Genomic DNA, 18,479 nt, shown 5'->3' with positions numbered 1-18,479 from the left:
CTGCAGCAGTTCCCTGTGCTTCATATGCTACGATGTTCAGGATGTCTCCCTGACTCCTCAGGGGCACAGATAGCTACCGGGGAGTGAAGGGGAAGGTAAACTTCCTTCTGTGGCCTTCCTCCCATTCATATAATTTAGGAATGAAGCCAAGGATTCCATTTTTTCCTTTAGAAAAAAATATCACCAAGATTATCTACAGATACTTCTTGAAATGGATGAAGTCCTGGATATAGTTAAACGAAACTACTGGAATCTGTATCTTAACTGGATGTGCTTCCCTTAGAAAGACAAGTGGCAAATGTCAATATAAACAATAAACCATCACTGGTATGTGAATAAACTAAGCTGATCTTAGCAAATCCCTAATACTTTTACGATTTAATTACCATTCCTCCAAACTGTATGCCAAATCAGTAGTTGACACACCTCTATTTTCTTGATACAACATGATGAAAAACTACTTGATATGCAGCAACACAGAGTAAAAGAATGGACAGATTTCCTTGCAAATATTACTCAGCATATATTGAGGTTCCAATAGCACATACATGCTTCTTAATATGGTAAACAAACGGTTCTGAGAAACTTCCAAACACAAAGGTCTATTCACCAAAACTTATCAACAAAACAAGATTTGCTTCACTAACTTTGAATTAGAGTTAGCACATGGACCTTATTTCAAAGGATTATTACCATAATTCTTCTAGAAATCTTTTACATAAGAGCACAGTGACTGTTCATTTTTTTTAGAGTATCAAAGATCCAAGGTAGATTGGTGGATACTTCCCATTCCAGAAATCGCTCTTCTTCAATGGGGACCTCCAACATAGGAAATTGAGAACTGAACTTGGGACTTTCTGCCACTGATCTACAGCCCTTCCCCACATATCCTTTCAAGACCTTTGTTTAACAGTTTAACTGGTAAAATAAAGTCTCAAGAGCACTTACTATTGATACATTTACACCATGACTACCACACCACTAAGCATGACTGAGACAATGGTGACATCAACAGAATATTTTTTTAAAATCTGCTACTACAAGTTTCCATGCCAATTGATCCTCTTAAAACACATCAAGGAATTGATGTTGTCGTTGTTGTTATAATGTCTTACCTGAAGGGATGGCTGTTTCTCATTCCTCTTGGGAGACTTCAGCCCACTAATTTGTTGTTGTTGTTGTTGCTGCTGCTGCTGCTGCTGTTGTTGCTGTTGCTGCTGCTGCTGTAACAAAAGCTGCCTTGCTACCTGAAGAGCCTGAAGGAAAATAATGATAGAAATAAGTTTCACCAAGCATAAATTATTGGTTTATCTTATGTATACATGGCATACTCACCAAAGAAACCACGAGAATTTGATTGCCATTGGACTACAGCAATGTCATAATAATATCCACACTAACAAACCCTAGAAAACCAAAGCCCAAATGTTCATATGGTTCTGGTAGTGCCTCATTCAGCACAAAAATGAACTGACTCTAGTTGATGGCTTGTGCTAATAAACTGTTTTCAATAATATGTCTATAATTCAACACTCTGACCCTATCCTGGGGTGGGGGGTGGGGGGTGGGGAGGTGGACTGCAACTTTCACATTAAGAGTGTCAGTTTATCAGAATGTGTAGATGTCCAAACTTTTTTTCAAAGAGGGCCAGATTTGATGAAATGAAGGACCGTGAGGGCCGACCAAAGGGCCAACCAAAGTTGTTAACCTTTTCTTAATATTGAAGTTGTTGAGGTATTTTTAGGATTTTACCCCAGGAAATAAACTGCCACAGGGGCCAGATTAAACCAACCGGCGGAACAGATTAGGCCCCCGAAACGGACTTTGGACATGCCTGGCATATTGCAATCTGATGTAAGAAATCATTGTTTCTGTAGCAGGTGTAGAAATATGAAAATGGTAGTTACTTAGAACAGCCCTGGCTATTTTACATTCTATTGAGTTGGTAGTGGTCTCAGCCTCCTCTCAAAGCTTTCTCAAAGCACATAAGTACACATTCCTCTAGTGCAGGGTTGGCTTACTGCTGTTGGTAAGCCAGACCTGTTGTTGTTGTTAGGACTCCAACTTCGATAAGCCCCAACCACTATGGAAAGGGATTATGGGGAGTCCAACAACATCTAGAGGGCCACAAATTAGCCAGTCACACCCTAGAGCAGCGGTTCTCAACCTGTGGGCCCCCAGATGTTGTTGGACTACAACTCCCATCATCCCTGAGCTCTGGCCTTGCTAGCTAGGGGTGATGGGAGTTGTAGTTCAACAACATCTGGGGACCCACAGGTTGAGAAAGGCTGCCCTAGAGAAACAGATAGATTGTGAAATAGGGTTGGTTTGTTTTCTACTGTTCCCTAGTGAAAACACATAATGCAGAAGAGGGGTTGTGTTATTTCCTTCTTTGTACATTCCTTTCCCTCGTGGGATTCTACTGAGGGAGGCATCAAGAGCAGACTGACTCACGTTCTCCCATCTTCCCTCTCTTCATTATGAGGTAAGATAAACATTCTGAACAAGGAAATCTGAGCACAGGATCTTCCATGCCCTGAAAGATCAAACCCTCTTCAATGCTTTACAATGAAGGTGGATAATAAATTCTCAGCTTTTCTCCGTGGCTTATGCCCATGATATTTATAGAGTGATTGGTCTTATTTTGTATTACCTCTTATGCATCACATATTTAAGCAGAGTGCTGAAAACTGCCTTTTCAGAGGTAAGGGCCTGCCCCAGACTGCTGTAGAAACATTAGATGCTAAGATGACAAGTAGGGTCCTTCCTAGTTCAAACCGAAAGTGGATTTGGTGAGTGTATTATTCTGCTTCCAGCAATGTTCAGAAAAACATACCTGGGAAATTCATAAACATGGTTCGATATGGAGACAGCCATATCCCGATGTCTGTCCTTAGCATTTAAATATCAGAGGTATGACATCTCTTAATGTCTTTTTGAAGGTATTCTGGCTCATATATATTGATAGTCTTTTCCTCATTTTGAAATATCTAAGCATTTGCTCATCTCCACATTTTGCAACTATCCATGCCATAAAAGTTAATTGTGCAGCCTGTGAAAAATAATTGCTTCCTGCCAAAACAAAGCAGCCCTTTCAGAAACTAATAGAGAAGATGCAAATCCCCTGCAAGTCCACACAGTGATGAAAACAGACTCCACCCTTCAGACAGGTTGACCACACCTGGCAGTGTGGGCTCAGCAGGAAGCAGCATCCTGAATACATGGCAACTCAGGGCCTGTTTCCTAATACCTAAGGAGAAGTTAGCAAAGCACATAAACAGCAGCAACGGCTGGATTTATGAAAGATCAGTAATGACTGGTAATTAATATATCTATATCTATATCTATATCTATATCTATATCTATATCTATATCTATATCTATATCTATATCTATATCTATATCTATATATATCTCAAAGAGGGAAAGTCGGTGGTGGCAGTGCTAGAATTGGAAATACATTTGGAATTGTTGCAGAGGAAGCCAGGTGACATAAACAGGAGGCTGGGGAAAAGATCACAAAGAGATGCAAGAAGTGTTTCCCTACCCAGCTCACTCTCAGAAGCCTGAAGCACTCACCAACATTTCAGATGCAAAGAAGAAAGCCTGCCTGTAGGAGCCAGAAGGAAATTAATGTCTGCAGGAGGACAGCTGGAAGCTTAGATGCCTCAAGGAGTTGCCTCTTGCTTGCTGCCTCATTGGAGGATTCACCATTGCTGGACTCAAGGGTTTCCTTGTCTCCTTGGAGACGTTCAGTACATGCGTAGGTGTTAACAGTGGGAACAGTGAAGACTTCATTAATGTAAAACAAGAAAGAAATAGTCCCTGTGCAAGATGCCTACACGGAAGGAGGAGAGTGAGGCATCCACACTTCCTTCTGCATATGTTCACCGAAATGTTTAGCAAACGCAGATTTCACTGCATTCTTGAATTAATTGAAGGGCATCTTTAGTTCTACAAGTCAGGAAGCATGAACCCTCAGAAAGCTAGAAAGATATGGTGACAAGGTAGAGGAATCTTATAAAGCAAGTCACAGTTGCAGCTGATGGTACTTAGCAGAGGCCCAGAATACTACACATCCATTTCTACTCTTGAGGCCCCATCTGGAGGGACCCCTTGGAAATCTAAATATGGAAGTTTTCCAACATGGGAAGAACATTCAGCTGACATACAAGCAACATTTCAGTTCTGATACCTGGAAATATAAGTGATTTAGCGGTAAGACTTCAATGGATGGAAGTCTAATAATATACAGCTGGTACATTTACATGTTGGAATGCTAAACTGAACTGAAGATAGATATTTCTGGTTCACATTTGGGAGGTATAGAACACTATCCTTGCTAGTCATGCTCTCCTCCATATGGCAGAAAGGGAAGCTTTGAGTCTCCTAGATGATAGTTTACTAAAGGAGAAAGACTTTTGAGCAATACAGTTATCAATGTGAAGCTGGCTCCATTTGGTACCTTAATCAACTGGGGCTGCACTCTTAACTGTACTTACCCAGGAGTAAGTGCCACTAAGAAACTTAGAGCTTTATTGATTTCCCCAAAATGTGATATTACTTTCTATCTGTTCTGGTTGGAGGATGGATGGCGGCTAACAGATTGAGGTTGAATCCTGACAAGACAGAAGTACTGTTTTTGGGGGACAGGAGGCGGGCAGGTGTGGAGGATTCCCTGGTCCTGAATGGGGTAACTGTGCCCCTGAAGGACCAGGTGCGCAGCCTGGGAGTCATTTTGGACTCACAGCTGTCCATGGAGGCACAGGTCAAATCTGTATCCAGGGCAGCTGTTTACCAGCTCCATCTGGTACGTAGGCTGAGACCCTATCTGCCTGCGGACTGTCTCGCCAGAGTGGTACATGCTCTGGTTATCTCCCGCTTGGACTACTGCAATGCGCTCTACGTGGGGCTACCTTTGAAGGTGACCCGGAAACTACAACTAATACAGAATGCAGCAGCTAGACTGGTGACTGGGAGCAGCCGCCGAGACCATATAACACCGGTCTTGAAAGACCTACATTGGCTCCCAGTACGTTTCCGAGCACAATTCAAAGTGTTGGTGCTGACCTTTAAAGCCCTAAATGGCCTCGGTCCAGTATATCTGAAGGAGCGTCTCCTCCCCCATCGTTCTGCCCGGACACTGAGGTCCAGCTCCGAGGGCCTTCTGGCGGTTCCCTCACTGCGAGAGGCCAAGTTGCAGGGAACCAGGCAGAGGGCCTTCTCGGTGGTGGCGCCCGCCCTGTGGAATGCCCTCTCATCGGATGTCAAGGCGATGGACAACTACCTGACATTCAGAAGACATCTGAAGGCAGCCCTGTTCAGGGAAGTTTTTAATATGTGACATTTTAGTGTATTTTTTATCTCTGTTGGAAGCCGCCCAGAGTGGCTGGGGAAACCCAGCCAGATGGGCGGGGTACAAATAATAAATTATTATTATTATTATTATTATTATTATTATTATGGCAAAAGAACCCCACATGTTGGTCAAAACCAGTTTGGTTTTTTTAATGTCCCCAGAAGAGTTAGCCTTGCAAGAAATGCCTCATTTCTCAACTGAGAGTGACTGTGAAGTTGAGACTCTGAGGCGGAGAACCCTTAAGGCCATCTTTCTTGTATTCATGGGGTCTTCTCTCATGAGTATCTGTCAGGATCCCTGTGAGTATATGCCTCCGAGAAGGTTACCACAAGAGATCTTTTTCTGCATTAGGAAAAGGTGTTTGTAAGCAAATGAGAAGGAAACAGCTTCAAGATATAATGCATAGCCCAAATTAGGAAAGAATCACACAAAGAAACTTGAGCTAAAGGAAAATGAAAATCCAAGAAATATTAAAGAAGTGGGGAGCGGGTCCAGTTTTGCTTCATTTCTAAAATGTGAGTTGCTGGGGTTAAACTTGCCTTTAACGTGCTTGGAAGACCTCATGGCCACTCTAGTTGTGGGCTAGTTGCAGCTACATTTTGGCAACAGAAAGGTACTTTGCACATGCTTCAAGGCCACACTCAGTTATTAATTCATAAGATCTAGCTAGGATCAAGAGTCAGTGAACATAGGTCCAAATTAAGCCCCAGGGGACCCTCTGAAAGCAGGCAGAAAGAGCAATTGAAGTTAGCAGCAACTTAGTGGAACAGAGAGGGGGGGAAACACATTAACCTTTCCCTCATATTGAATTTCGAGTTATAGAAAACGTTGGGGAGAAAGTCCTACTAGTAACAATCAGCACAATAAAGTCCTTACTGTCAAACCATGCAGTCTCTTCAGTGGTTCAGAGTAGCCCTCACTAGTCCTCTAATTTCATCTGAGCCTTTCCCCCTTCACTCCTAACCTGAGATCAAACCTGCTTGCCCTGCAATTCTAAAGGCTAATCAACAGTCATCACTCCTCTGGAGCCAGAGAAGAAAAGAGAGGATCACTGAAAAGAAAGCAAGATGGCTAGCATAGTAGGAGAAGTGCTTGCCTTTCTTTCTTTCTCACCTCCTCTAAGCCATTTCAAGACTATTTGGAGTGCCTTTGTGAAATTAGCTTGCTGATCTCCATTCAACGTCGATGGATACCAGCCCTTATAATACTGGCACTTGTAGTCTAATCCAGTCTGACAAATGCTGCTTGAGAGAGAAGCACAGAACTAAGCAAGCCCTATATCTTTGTTAGTATGTAGACACAGCAGTTGGTATGCTACAGGGATGCCAGTAGGATTTTCTGGGCCCAGCACACTGCAGGGGTATTGGGCACAACATTTGCAGGTGTTTTATTTATATGTATAGGTGCCATTCTTTGGGGGGGGTGTATTGTGATTTAAATAGAAATATAATACTTTATACCATAGTGGGGAAGACTGTGAACAGGTCATGACTTCTTACTCCTGTTTGGATCTCTTTGCTTTGGCAAGCAGGGATGGGAAACTGGTTATATATATATATAATGATGTCTGGCAGGCAGAATGTTAACTGATGAAGCTTTTCACATAATTGTATTTCCGCACTAGAAAATGCTTAACCTGATGGATTTCTGCCTGCCACGTGGATTTTAAAAGCCAACCATAATGCCAACCATAAACCATGGCAAGTTGTAAAAATGTTATGGTACTGAAGGTCTTTTATCAATGTGTCTTAAGATGCCAAAACTACATTTAGCTTGAACTGAGTGGTGTGTGTGTGTGTGTGTGTGTGTGTGTGTGTGTAAAGACATTTATAGCAACCAAGGTTCAAATCCAATGCTTGGATAAATTCAAGATTAAAGTGTTAAAAGGCAGTTTATTCTAAGAGTATTTAACAAAAATTATGTACATCTTGGTTACAATACAACCTCAAAGCAATTTAATATAACAACTATATACTAACTATTAAAAACCAGGCTTTCTGTCAGATAAGAGCTTGCTCCCCTGTAGTACTGGCAGTATCCCTCATAACACTAGAGCTAAAGGACATTAAGTTGAACACTGGAAGATTCAGCTCAGGCAGAATGGAATTTCTTCACATAACTACAGAGTTAAATAACATAATTTTCTCCCACAAGATGTAGTGATGGCTACCAACTAGGATGACGCTGAAAGAGGACTGATTTTGCAACTGCAATGAGGGTAAGGATATTAGTGGTCACTGGACTCCCTGGAAAAGTCCCTGATGTTGGGAGAGATTGAGGGCGCAAGGAGAAGGGGACGACTGAGGACGAGATGGTTGGACAGTGTTCTCGAAGCTACTAACATGAGTTTGACCAAACCGCGGGAGGCAGTAGAAGACAGGAGTGCCTGGCGTGCTCTGGTCCATGGGGTCACGAAGAGTCGGACACGAAAGCAACATTACTATATTCTGCCTCCACCACCAGGATGTATGTTTCTGAATACCAGTTGTTGGGAAACACTTCGGATCCTGCTTGTGGGCTTCCCATAAGTATCTGGTTGGCCACCGTATGGATGCTGGATTAGACAGCTTGATCCAGCAGAGCTCTTAAATCTTTATCTTAATGTTTAGCATGAAATTAATCCCAGGTTAGAAAGAACATGAACTCCTGTCTTTGAATCATAGAATCATAGAGTTGGAAGAGACCACAAGTCCAACCCCCTGCCAAGCAGGAAACACCATCAGAGCACTCCTGACATATGGTTGTCAAGCCTCTGCTTAAAGACCTCCAAAGAAGGAGACTCCACCACACTCCTTGGCAGCAAATTCCACTGTCGAACAGCTCTTACTGTCAGGAAGTTCTTCCTAATGTTTAGGTGGAATCTTCTTTCTTGTAGTTTGGAACCATTGCTCCGTGTCCGCTTCTCTGGAGCAGCAGAAAACAACCTTTCTCCCTCCTCTATGTGACATCCTTTTATATATTTGAACATGGCTATCATATCACCCCTTAACCTCCTCTTCTCCAGGCTAAACATGCCCAGCTCCCTTAGCCGTTCTTCATAAGGCATCGTTTCCAGGCCTTTGACCATTTTGGTTGCCCTCCTCTGGACACGTTCCAATTTGTCAGTGTCCTTCTTGAACTGTGGTGCCCAGAACTGGACACAGTACTCCAGGTGAGGTCTGACCAGAGCAGAATACAGTGGCACTATTACTTCCCTTGATCTAGATGCAATACTCCTATTGATGCAGCCCAGAATTGCATTGGCTTTTTTAGCTGCCGCGTCACACTGTTGGCTCATGTCAAGTTTGTGTCAAGTTTTTTGCTACCACCTTATGCATTTGGGTGGACATGCTATAGCCCAGTCACACAGTAGCTATGTTATTAACTGTACACGTTATGAGCTAGCATTATACAACCCCCTTCAAGATACATACAGTAACTTCTAATAACTTTCAAGGCAGCAAACAGGATGGCACGTTCATAAAGTATTAAGCACACAAAACAGCAAATTTAAGTAAGCACATGTGCCGCGATTACAGTATACTAAAATCTGTAATGTAATAAATGACCTTCCTATACACAGGATCTCAGCTTTCCTACCTTATTATATGTATTCTCTTTAGCTAATATGTATTCCCATCAAACACACAAAAAGAGAAGGACTGTAGCTCAATGGTAGAACACTTCCTTCCACACAGAAGGTTCTATTCCTGGTGGCTTCGGGTAGGGCTGAGAAAGGTTCCTCTCTGGAACACCTAAAGAGCTACTGTTAGTCAGAGTAGACAACATTGAACTAGATGGACCAAAAGTCTGACTCAGTAGAAGGTAGCTTCCTATGTTCTTCATAATCAGTGCTCTATAATAAAAGCATGGAAGTGTGATGGGAATAGGGTGCAACTAGTGTGAGGGTAACTCTTTCCTATTCTGTTAGCTCCATTTAGCAACTGTCATAAAGCAGTAGAAGAAGAAAGCTTCTGGAGAGAAGTTGGGCTGTGGATGGGACTAAGGGGAGAGGTGGGGAGGAAGATATGACAGAGGTTTATAAAAAGTGGACAGAGGAGTGTTTCCCCATCCAAAATTAGAGCTTGGGATCATCTGATGAAACTAATAAGCATTAGATTCAGAGCAGAAATATACTACCACAACAGATAGCGATGGCTCCTAGATAGCTTTAGATGCTCTATGGACATTCGGTCTTCTCTGGCTGTGCTCTTTATATGTTCCTGATATGCCACTGAGAAAATAGTACCGTGACACAATGACAGGGAAGACGTTGGGTGACACATGGAGACTAGGCACACTAGAGCCTACACTAAATATGTAACGATGCTCCTTGAAACACTAGAGAAGGTTCCTCATGAAAGCCAACGCAAGTGCTTTCAGAATGACGAGGCTTCCCTGAAACAACCAGCTCTTTTCTCCCATCTCAGCGCAGATCCTCCAACGTTTGCTTAGAGACTTCTGGTCTACAAGTCCCACCTCATGTCTACTTACCCAGGCATATGACAGCTGAAAAACACTGTTCCTGGCAACTTAGGGATCACTGGTTGAGAAGAACTTACTTTTTATTTGTTTGTTTTGAAATGTTTTAAACATGCCACCCTGGGCTCCTTCAGGAGGAAGGGCAGAATATAAATCAAATGAGAAGTCATACTGTTCCCATGCAAGAAATAAGTTCCTCATGCATATTTTTATTGGTGAGATATTAACACACTGGGCATAAAGACTGCTAAGCTGATAATATACTCATACAGGTGCATATACACCTTGAGTATAGCTATGCAGCTCTTGTCCCCTCATCTCAGAAACAGTATTATAGAAATAAGAGAAACTGCAAAAAAGACCACAGATATATTAGGAATATAAAGCAGCAACCATACAAAGAAAGGTTAGGGACACACACACACACACACACACACACACACACACGAGATTTTGCTAGTATTTAACCTGAATGTGCTATGGTCCATGGGGTCACAAAGAGTCAGACACGACTAAACGACTAAACAACAATCTGAATGTGTACATTCACTGTCATTTCTGCATTCATGTAGGTGGCTTTTACAGCACTAAATGGTTAAAAAGAAAAGCTGGTTTACATGTATGAACTGGTCTACACTGCCTGAAATCTTAAACTGCCAGAGGCTGGTAGATGGATGGGAAGGAAAGTACCATGTGCTATTAAAACCTCTTGAAGCATTTGTGCATAGCTATAAATGGATTAATAGACTGGCTTAGAGCACCTTTTGAGCTTCCTAAATTGTCCCAAGCATGCAAAACACTGAAACAGCAGAACTTTCCCTTTCCTTGTCCTGCTCCATGTTTTATTTTGTTTTTTTGTGTGAACCCAATCCAGATCCCCGGAAGAGAGCATGACCTTTAACCTAGATAACGGAACAAAAGTACAGCAGCCAGTCACTTAATATTATAGACAAGGTGATCTAATACATCCATTGAAACTGACGGGCAATTCCAGGAGACCAGGAGAGATTTTGAAAGCAAGTCCATCTATTAAATTTGTACCTGCCCACCCAATGTGAAATTCCTTTCATGTGCCTGTCAGTTCTTTGTAATTCAGTGAAATCAACCAAAATATACAACAGGACTTGGTTATATATATATAATGTTTTCTTTCTTGAAAGTAATTTAGTTCACAGGGTTTTTTTCCCTCACAGAAAAAAAAACTACTTAACATTCTCCTGAGCTATCATTAAGGAACAGTGCACTGTACACAATGAGATTCACAAGAACAGTGTTAAAAAAGAAAGGGGCGCCTATAATAGATTTAACATGGGCGCAAACTCCACACGCTCACTGCAAACACTTAGCAGCCAATAGGGGTGATAGAATAACTGCGCTGTCAATATTTTGCTCCAAAGTCAGCATCCATCCCTCCACAAGATTGCAAGTACTTCTCATTTAGGCAAGCACCTAGCTGATGTGTTAAAAGGAAAAGCAAACGACATTTTCCATGGAGGTGGAGAAGCAAGCATAATTATGATAAATCCAATCTAAGTCCCATGCGACTGGCACTCCACTGATAGGATATACAAAGCAACAGATTAATTTTCGGCTGGGAACTGTTTGAGTTTTCAGAAAGTTGAAGGCACAGAACACACAAAACTGTTGACTCACTTTCAGCTTCCTCCTCTCTCCCCCCCCCCTTTAAAATGATACACAATTTCCCCTTATTAAAAATGGGAGAAAAACAATGCTCTTATTATTTTCCATGTATCTTTTATTAAGCCACAAAGAAAACAAGAGTTTGGCCACATGTTTGTTTGCTTGAGCTACTCCCTTTCCCTTCTGATAAATAATCAAGCCGGCCATCCAGAAAAAACAAAACCAGTGAGCTGGGAAATCTGATGGTCATCCAATAGACTGAGATACCAAGAAAGGCAGCCGACCACTTTTCCCACAGTGGGTTTTGCTGGCCTGCACCTACACTGACATCTGAGTAAATAACTTTAGTCACTCTTTCCATCTTCCCTATGCAGTTAATCTTGCTGTTAAACAAATTGTCCCCGAGGCAGCTGCAAAATATTGTTGTTTTCCCCACTGCATACTTTGGAATATTGCAAAAAAAAAAAAAAAAAAAAAAGTTTTTCCACAAGCATGCATATTCTTAAAACATTTGTGGCACATGCAGTTGGTCAAAATATATGTTTCTGTTCTTAAAAGTCTCAACATGGAACAGACCTCATAGAGGTTTTTGTTTTTTCCCCCAAGAGCCTCTCTGAGGATGCTTATTCAGACTATGCATTCTTCATGCCCTCTTGTGCTTCGTGGATATGACAACGACTGCTTCAAATGATTGGACAAAAAGTTAGATATCTGTGTTGGTGAACTTTCCTGGACACAGTACAAATTCCAAACAAACACCCCCCCCCTTCCCAAACCTACACAATTTATTAAGCCACGTGAACAAAAAGGAGAGGCACGGAACATGTGTTACAGCACTAGCTACAGATATTAAGCAGCATTACCTCTGGATTGAGCCAGGTGTCATAAATATTACAGACCCTGAAAATCTGAAGAAAAATCTCCGGCGTTAAAGTTAACACCTATTTTTAAACACCAGTCTGCTCTCTTTTTCTTCCCTCAAATCTTCCTGTAGCACTAGAAGTCTAGACAGCAGTCATACCACAGAGATAACACCCATGCTCATCTCAGCAGCCTGATTTTTCTTTAACGTTTGATTTGTTCAAATATTAACAAACGGAAAGACAACCACAAGGGAACGGCATTTCTAAAGATTCAGACCCTCCTCAAACTCCCTCCTGCCCCTCCCTTTCCTTGCTGCCATTCCTTCTAAACTTAAGCCAGTAACAGGACAACACACAGACAAAACACATCACAAACTTACACACGCTCTAAGTGAAAGCCGTCCCTCCTCAAACAACAGTCAACACAGGACTTCTTGAGAAATACATTTGAAAAACAGAGCACCCCAAAGGAGGGGGGGTGAGTTAGCAGAAGGCAGCTCCCATTTCGTCTTGTTTTCCTGCCCAACAAGGCAGTAAACAACGTGAATCATCTTATTTTGCTCTAAAGCCTCAGCAATTAAATTTTCCTGGAGCAAAAGAATGCTTCTGCAAGCGAGATAGCAAGTTAAAAGTTCACCATAGCTATATGTTGTACACCCCCCCCCCCCCAGCATTTAAACAGAGAATATGGAGAGTTTAACAGAGCACTCTTACTGTCTGTCTCTAGTTTGCCGTCTCCTTGCTGAAGATGTATTCTGGCTGTTTCTCTGAAGCAGGGGGTTGAAGAATGGTAAAAAGATGTTTGAATAAACAGGAAGTGCTGTGCAGCTGAAGCACACACTGAAGGGAAAACACACTGGAGCACTGCCCTTTGTAGGCAACAACGGGAGGCTTGCCTCCACAGTAGCAACGTCTGCTTTTATGAAATGACAAAGAAACCACAAGAATTTAAGCAATTCCTCCCCCCCCCATCTGCAAAGCTGATAGATCAGCTGGAGCTTGCAGGTAATTTCAAAGTTGTGTTTAACACTCCAAAAAAATTATATTAATTCTACCCTATTAAAGCAGCTGGCTGACGTGCAGAAATCATATATACATATACATATGTGTGTGTGTGTGTGTGTGTGTGTAAAACTCAACGAAACAGCAGCAAATGCATCTTAGCTATGCAGCTAGGCAAATTCTTTATTTGTACATAGTTTTGGAAAGCTTGTTTTTCACACTCTTTGTGGTACCCACGCGCTTATGTCAATAAATGTCTGTTAAGGTTGGCCAGACTTCACAGCAATTATTCAAATTCCTTCATAACACGCCCCCCCCCCCCCGCCCATTTAAAATAAATTAGACTTTTGAATCTAAGATCTCAGGAGTGTGCATTCAATATGTTCCAGCAGATGCATTCTCTTTCTTGGTTTCCTTTCAGTCACTAAAACAAAGTACCTATTTAAGTCCAGATGACTAAGTAAACTCCCTTCCCTTCAACACCACCAGCCCTCTTCCCCCACCCTCAGCCTTAATTATCAAAAGTCATGCCTTTTGACGTAAGGGGGGGGGGGCAGAGATACTGTCAATGAAAGTATACTGGGTTTCGTATTTTGAAGGCAGTTGGCAAAGAGATGAACAGCAGAACAACCATGTTCAGCAACTCATTTTTCTAAAGGCAAAAAAAGACAGGGAGGGAAAGAACAGGAACAACCCCCCCTCCTTTTTAAAGAAAATGTATTGCTGTTGTGTCAATGTGCTACAACCACTGATATTTGTTATTTAGCACAAACTCTCGGACTGTCTGTCATTCTGGGTGCTAATGCTCAGCTAAAATAACTCATTGGGAGCTGTCAATGGGATGTTTACACAGGACGCAATCTTTTCTTCATACAAGGGGATTCCCCCCCCCCCTTTTTACACTGGAATTCATCTTCTTTTGATCTCACATTCAAAGCAACAGCAGCTTGATAGACATGCAAGTCTGAAAGCAAATCCAGACGCTGAAGATAAACCGCCAGAGTATGACAGGCAGGAGCATCTAAAGCTTATAAAAATGAAGAGAACAGCATGTCGTCTGAGTATTACAATAGCAGAAATCAAGAGACATATTAGGTGGAACTGATCAGCCACAAAAACCGTTCAAAAGGCAGATCATAGAAACAGAAAGACTAGGCAAAGTGGTGGTGGGAGGAGAGAGAGAGAGAGAGAGAGAGAGAGAATGGGAAAGATCTGCTTTAAAGAGGCCTCACCTTCTCTCTAAGCACTACAAGCTTTCTGCTCCTGGCATGCAAAGTGGAGGAAATTGAGGGTTTCTTGTAAAAAGCCTTTACTAACGCAGCAGTTCTCACCTTTAGCACACCAGTTAATCTTTTAATTAGGCTTCTCAATTATGTAGGCCAAACATTTTTTTATTATTATTAATTTTCTTCTTCTTTAAATGCACAGCATGTGTGTTGCTTCTCTTTCCTGCTGTAGGTGTTATGGATTAGTTTATCTGTAGAAACTTAGGCTGAGATCCGATACACAGTTAAGCACGCTTTAGTGCCCACTGATTCTAGTGGGACTTAAGACACCGTTAAATATCTCTGGATTGCACCCCTTATACGGTAGCCATAATGAGACTGTAGTACTCATTAATTGTGAAATCGCTTGGAAATGCCACCCATTTATGTTTCCAGGCCCTTAAGAGCGCCACTTCTTCAAAATTGGTTGGCAATCTGATTAGCTGCTGGGTTCTCTCTCTACATTGTTAAAAAGACTCTACTTTGTTATTGGATATTACTTAAATTGGACTATCCCCGAGACAGTTAAATACCAGAGGAGAAAATGCTTATGTGGAAATGATCACTAAAACTTTCTTGAGGAAAATCCATACATTTTTAATTCCTCCCCCTTCTGTATAAGCCTCTTACTTTAATTGAAGTTGCTGAATATAATGAAAAAGTAATTCTCAAACAATTTTGTACTTAGAGATGTTTGTTAACAAACACCGAATGAGCAGGCAGTGTTAGGTTAAAGGGCAGCAGAATTCCACATTATAATTTAGCCTGTGGTTATTTCTGATTAAGAACACCCTCCGGGACAGCAAAGGAAGATCTTCTTTTGCAGCAGGCATAGCTTTTAAAATTAGCCTCTTCTGCATAATAAACCAACAGAAAAACAGTGGATTTGAAGATGCACTGAAACAATTTAAAGTGTTGCAATCAGTTACAATGTGCTTTCTGGGGTGGAAAGCTATATGAACCAAAAGACAGAGCAAAACCCACCTTTTTGAGCAGCTCGCGCCCCAAATGTAAATATTAAAAAGAAAAATGCATCCTGGATTCTAAAACTGTTATAAGAAAGTCACCTTCTGTCATGCTTATGTAGCTATCTAATGAGCTAAAGGCTGATTATTTATCTTTAAACTGTACTAGTTTAATCTTTTAAGGTCACCACTAATCTGCTTCAACCTTTTTTAAAAACAACAGCTTTCAAGACTTGCCGCTGGAACTCACTAAACCTGGGGGCTGAATGTCATTGGAAGCGAAGCCTTTACCTGAAGCAGCTAGCTGCGCAATGTAAACACTGAGCAAAAATTTTCTGGTAAATCAAGAGGCAAACTACAAAGTCTGCATGCTGAGAATGCAGTCCATAACAAGGCTAATCTTACACCATTCCAGAGAAATAAATAATTATCATGATCACAATGCAAGGTGACTATCCTTATTTTCTCTAGCGTGTGACTGAGGTTAGATACTGTTCTTGGCAATAATAATTTTGCCTGTACCTCCAGTTGCATTTATTAAGAAGTGTACACCAAAGAGTACAAAAGTGTATTCCCAAGGAGGTTTGTTATTACTTTTATTTTTACCCTCAGCCATCTTGTGGACTTGAATGTCACCATGGACCTTGAATGTGAAACAGCTTCAAGCTAATAGCTCTAATTGCTTGAAGATGTGCAGGCAGGTGAAACCTGATCTCCCCTGGCCACTGTAGAGACCAGGAACAACACAAGAATGTTTACACAGAGGGTTGAGTTTAATAGACAGTAGAGCTGGGTTTCAGACAGCTAGCAAAAATGCAGCTAATAGGTGACCTCTTAAATGTAGCCCCCCTCCCTCTAGTAAACAAAAGGCCATTTCCATTTATTAAAAAGGGAACATGCTAAATGCCAAGGTTATCTGCCTGTCTGGATGCAGCCCAGGTTAAGATGCACCTGATGTGAAACTTTATCTCTGCAAAACACAAAAGACGTCTAACATGTCAGGGCTCAGTGAGATTCAAAGTGATGTCACATTAATTGTGAACTGAATATTTTACAGGACTGGCCTTTCCAGATTGTCTAGAACATGGGGTAGCCAACGTGACAGCCTCCATATGTTGTTGGATTCCAGTCCCATAAGATCCACACAGTAGTGAGGGATAATGGTAGCTGAAGTCCAGCAACATCTGGTGGGCCAAGGGATAGCCAAACCTGGATGGATGGACAGACTGGCAGGCATATATATATAGCACACAGCACATATGGAAACATCTGTGGAAAACAATGAACATATGAACCCTCCTCTGTGGAGTAATAATAATAATAATAATAATAATAATAATTTTATTATTTATACCCTGCCCATCTGGCTGGATTTTCCCAGCCACTCTGGACAGCTTACAGCATGTATAAAACATAGTAAAATATCAAACATTAAAAACTTCCCGATACAGGGCTGCCTTCAGATGTCTTCTAAAAGTTATGTAGTTCTTTATCTCCTTGACATCTGAAGGTAAGGTGTTGCACAGAGAGGGTGCCACTACCGAGAAGGCCCTCTGCCTGGTTCCCTGTAAGTTCACTTCTTGCAGTGAGGGAACCACCAGAAGACCCTCAGAGGAGGACTTCAGTGTCCAGGCTAAATTATCAGGATGGAGATGCTGCTTCAGGTATAATGGGCTGAGGCAATTTAGAGCTTTAAAGTTTAGCACCAACACCTTGAACTGTGCTCAGAAACATACTGGGAGCCAGAGAAGATCCTTTAGGACCAGTGTTATGTGGTCTCGGCGGCCACTCCCAGTCACCAGTCTAGCTGCCGCATTCTGGATTAGTTGTCTTTTCTGAGTCACCTTCAAAGGTAGCCCCACAAAGAGCACATTGCAGTAGTCCAAGCAGGAGACAACTAGAGCATGTACCACTCTGGTGAGACAGTCCACAGGCAGGTAGGATCTCATCCTGCATACCTGATGGAGCTGGTATACAGCTGCCCTAGACACAGAATTGACCTGTGTCTCCATGGACAGATGGACAGCTCTGAGTCAAAAATGACTCCCAGGCTCTGCACCTGGTCCTTTAGGGGCACAGTTATCCCATTCAGGGACTCAAGGAAGCTTACAGCTAAAATGTTACTTCATTCCATTTATCTCTTGAAGGTGTTGTACACAATCCCTTCCCTCACACATTTTTTCTTTACAACAATCCTGTGAGGATGGCTCAAGGTGACAGATGTACATGTGTATATGACATGTATGTGTGCAGGAGATCAAACATGGGAGAAGCTTCCTGATGTAGAATCTAATATCTCCATTTTCATCTGACAAATGTTGGAGGGTATGCGATTTTGACACACAGGTTTGCTTCCATGATGTCTAGTTTGGCCTAGAGGACAGCAGAATCTGGGCTGCAGGAAAATAAAACCACTTTCCAAGAAGCAGCAGGGCACTAAAATGTATTTGAACAGGTCATTTCACAATCTGTATGACAGAAAACAAAATGGGGGTGGGGTGGAGGAAGGTAGTTCAACTTCTGCCAGAGGTCAAAGCACAAAAAGGTGTTTACCAAGAGGTGTAGTCTTGAAAGTAAACACTCTAGTTCAGCAATATACAAAGACTTAATAGCTTTGAATTTTTTTTTCAAAATCCTAAAACAAGCCTTACATGGCTTGAAACTTGCTGGGAGCTCTGCTATATGTTACAAATTTGTCGCACTTAACAAAAAGGAAAGGGAGACATTTATAGGGATTGTGGGTTCTTGCTTGAAAAACCAGAAAGGTCAGGAAGAACAGAGACACTGAAGAAAATGGAGGAAGGGGTTACTTCTAGCAAGGAAAACAAAGGTGGAATAGATCGTATAATAGGAGTTTAGCAACTCTACAAAAAAATGAGGAAACGATGGCCTGAAATATTTTTAGATAAAACAGCAGTATCAG

The 18,479-nt window shown here is 41.8% G+C and overlaps 1 protein-coding gene across 19 annotated transcripts in view; it reads right to left on the bottom strand.

Moving 5' to 3' along the window:
- FOXP1 (forkhead box P1) overlaps positions 1–18,479 on the bottom strand; it is a 553,244-nt gene that overhangs the window by 169,411 nt on the left and 365,354 nt on the right. For 17 of the 19 annotated variants that reach the window (XR_014154059.1, XM_081852731.1, XM_081852742.1 and 14 more), the window contains one exon: positions 1,116–1,256. Coding sequence is in view for 16 of the 19 variants with exons in the window: in XM_081852731.1 (XP_081708857.1) it covers positions 1,116–1,256 (141 nt within the window). In the remaining 3 variants the exon portion in view is untranslated. Of the gene's footprint in view, positions 1–1,115; positions 1,257–12,704; positions 12,788–13,038; positions 13,190–18,479 lie in introns of those variants that run through there. The other 2 variants (XM_081852736.1, XM_081852737.1) reach the window with 2 other exon arrangements.

The sequence above is a fragment of the Podarcis erhardii genome (genome assembly GCF_964252035.2).
Source record: "Podarcis erhardii genome assembly, chromosome: 2".
NCBI classification, from domain to species: domain Eukaryota; kingdom Metazoa; phylum Chordata; class Lepidosauria; order Squamata; family Lacertidae; genus Podarcis; species Podarcis erhardii.
This window is presented reverse-complemented; position numbering and strand designations above follow the sequence as displayed.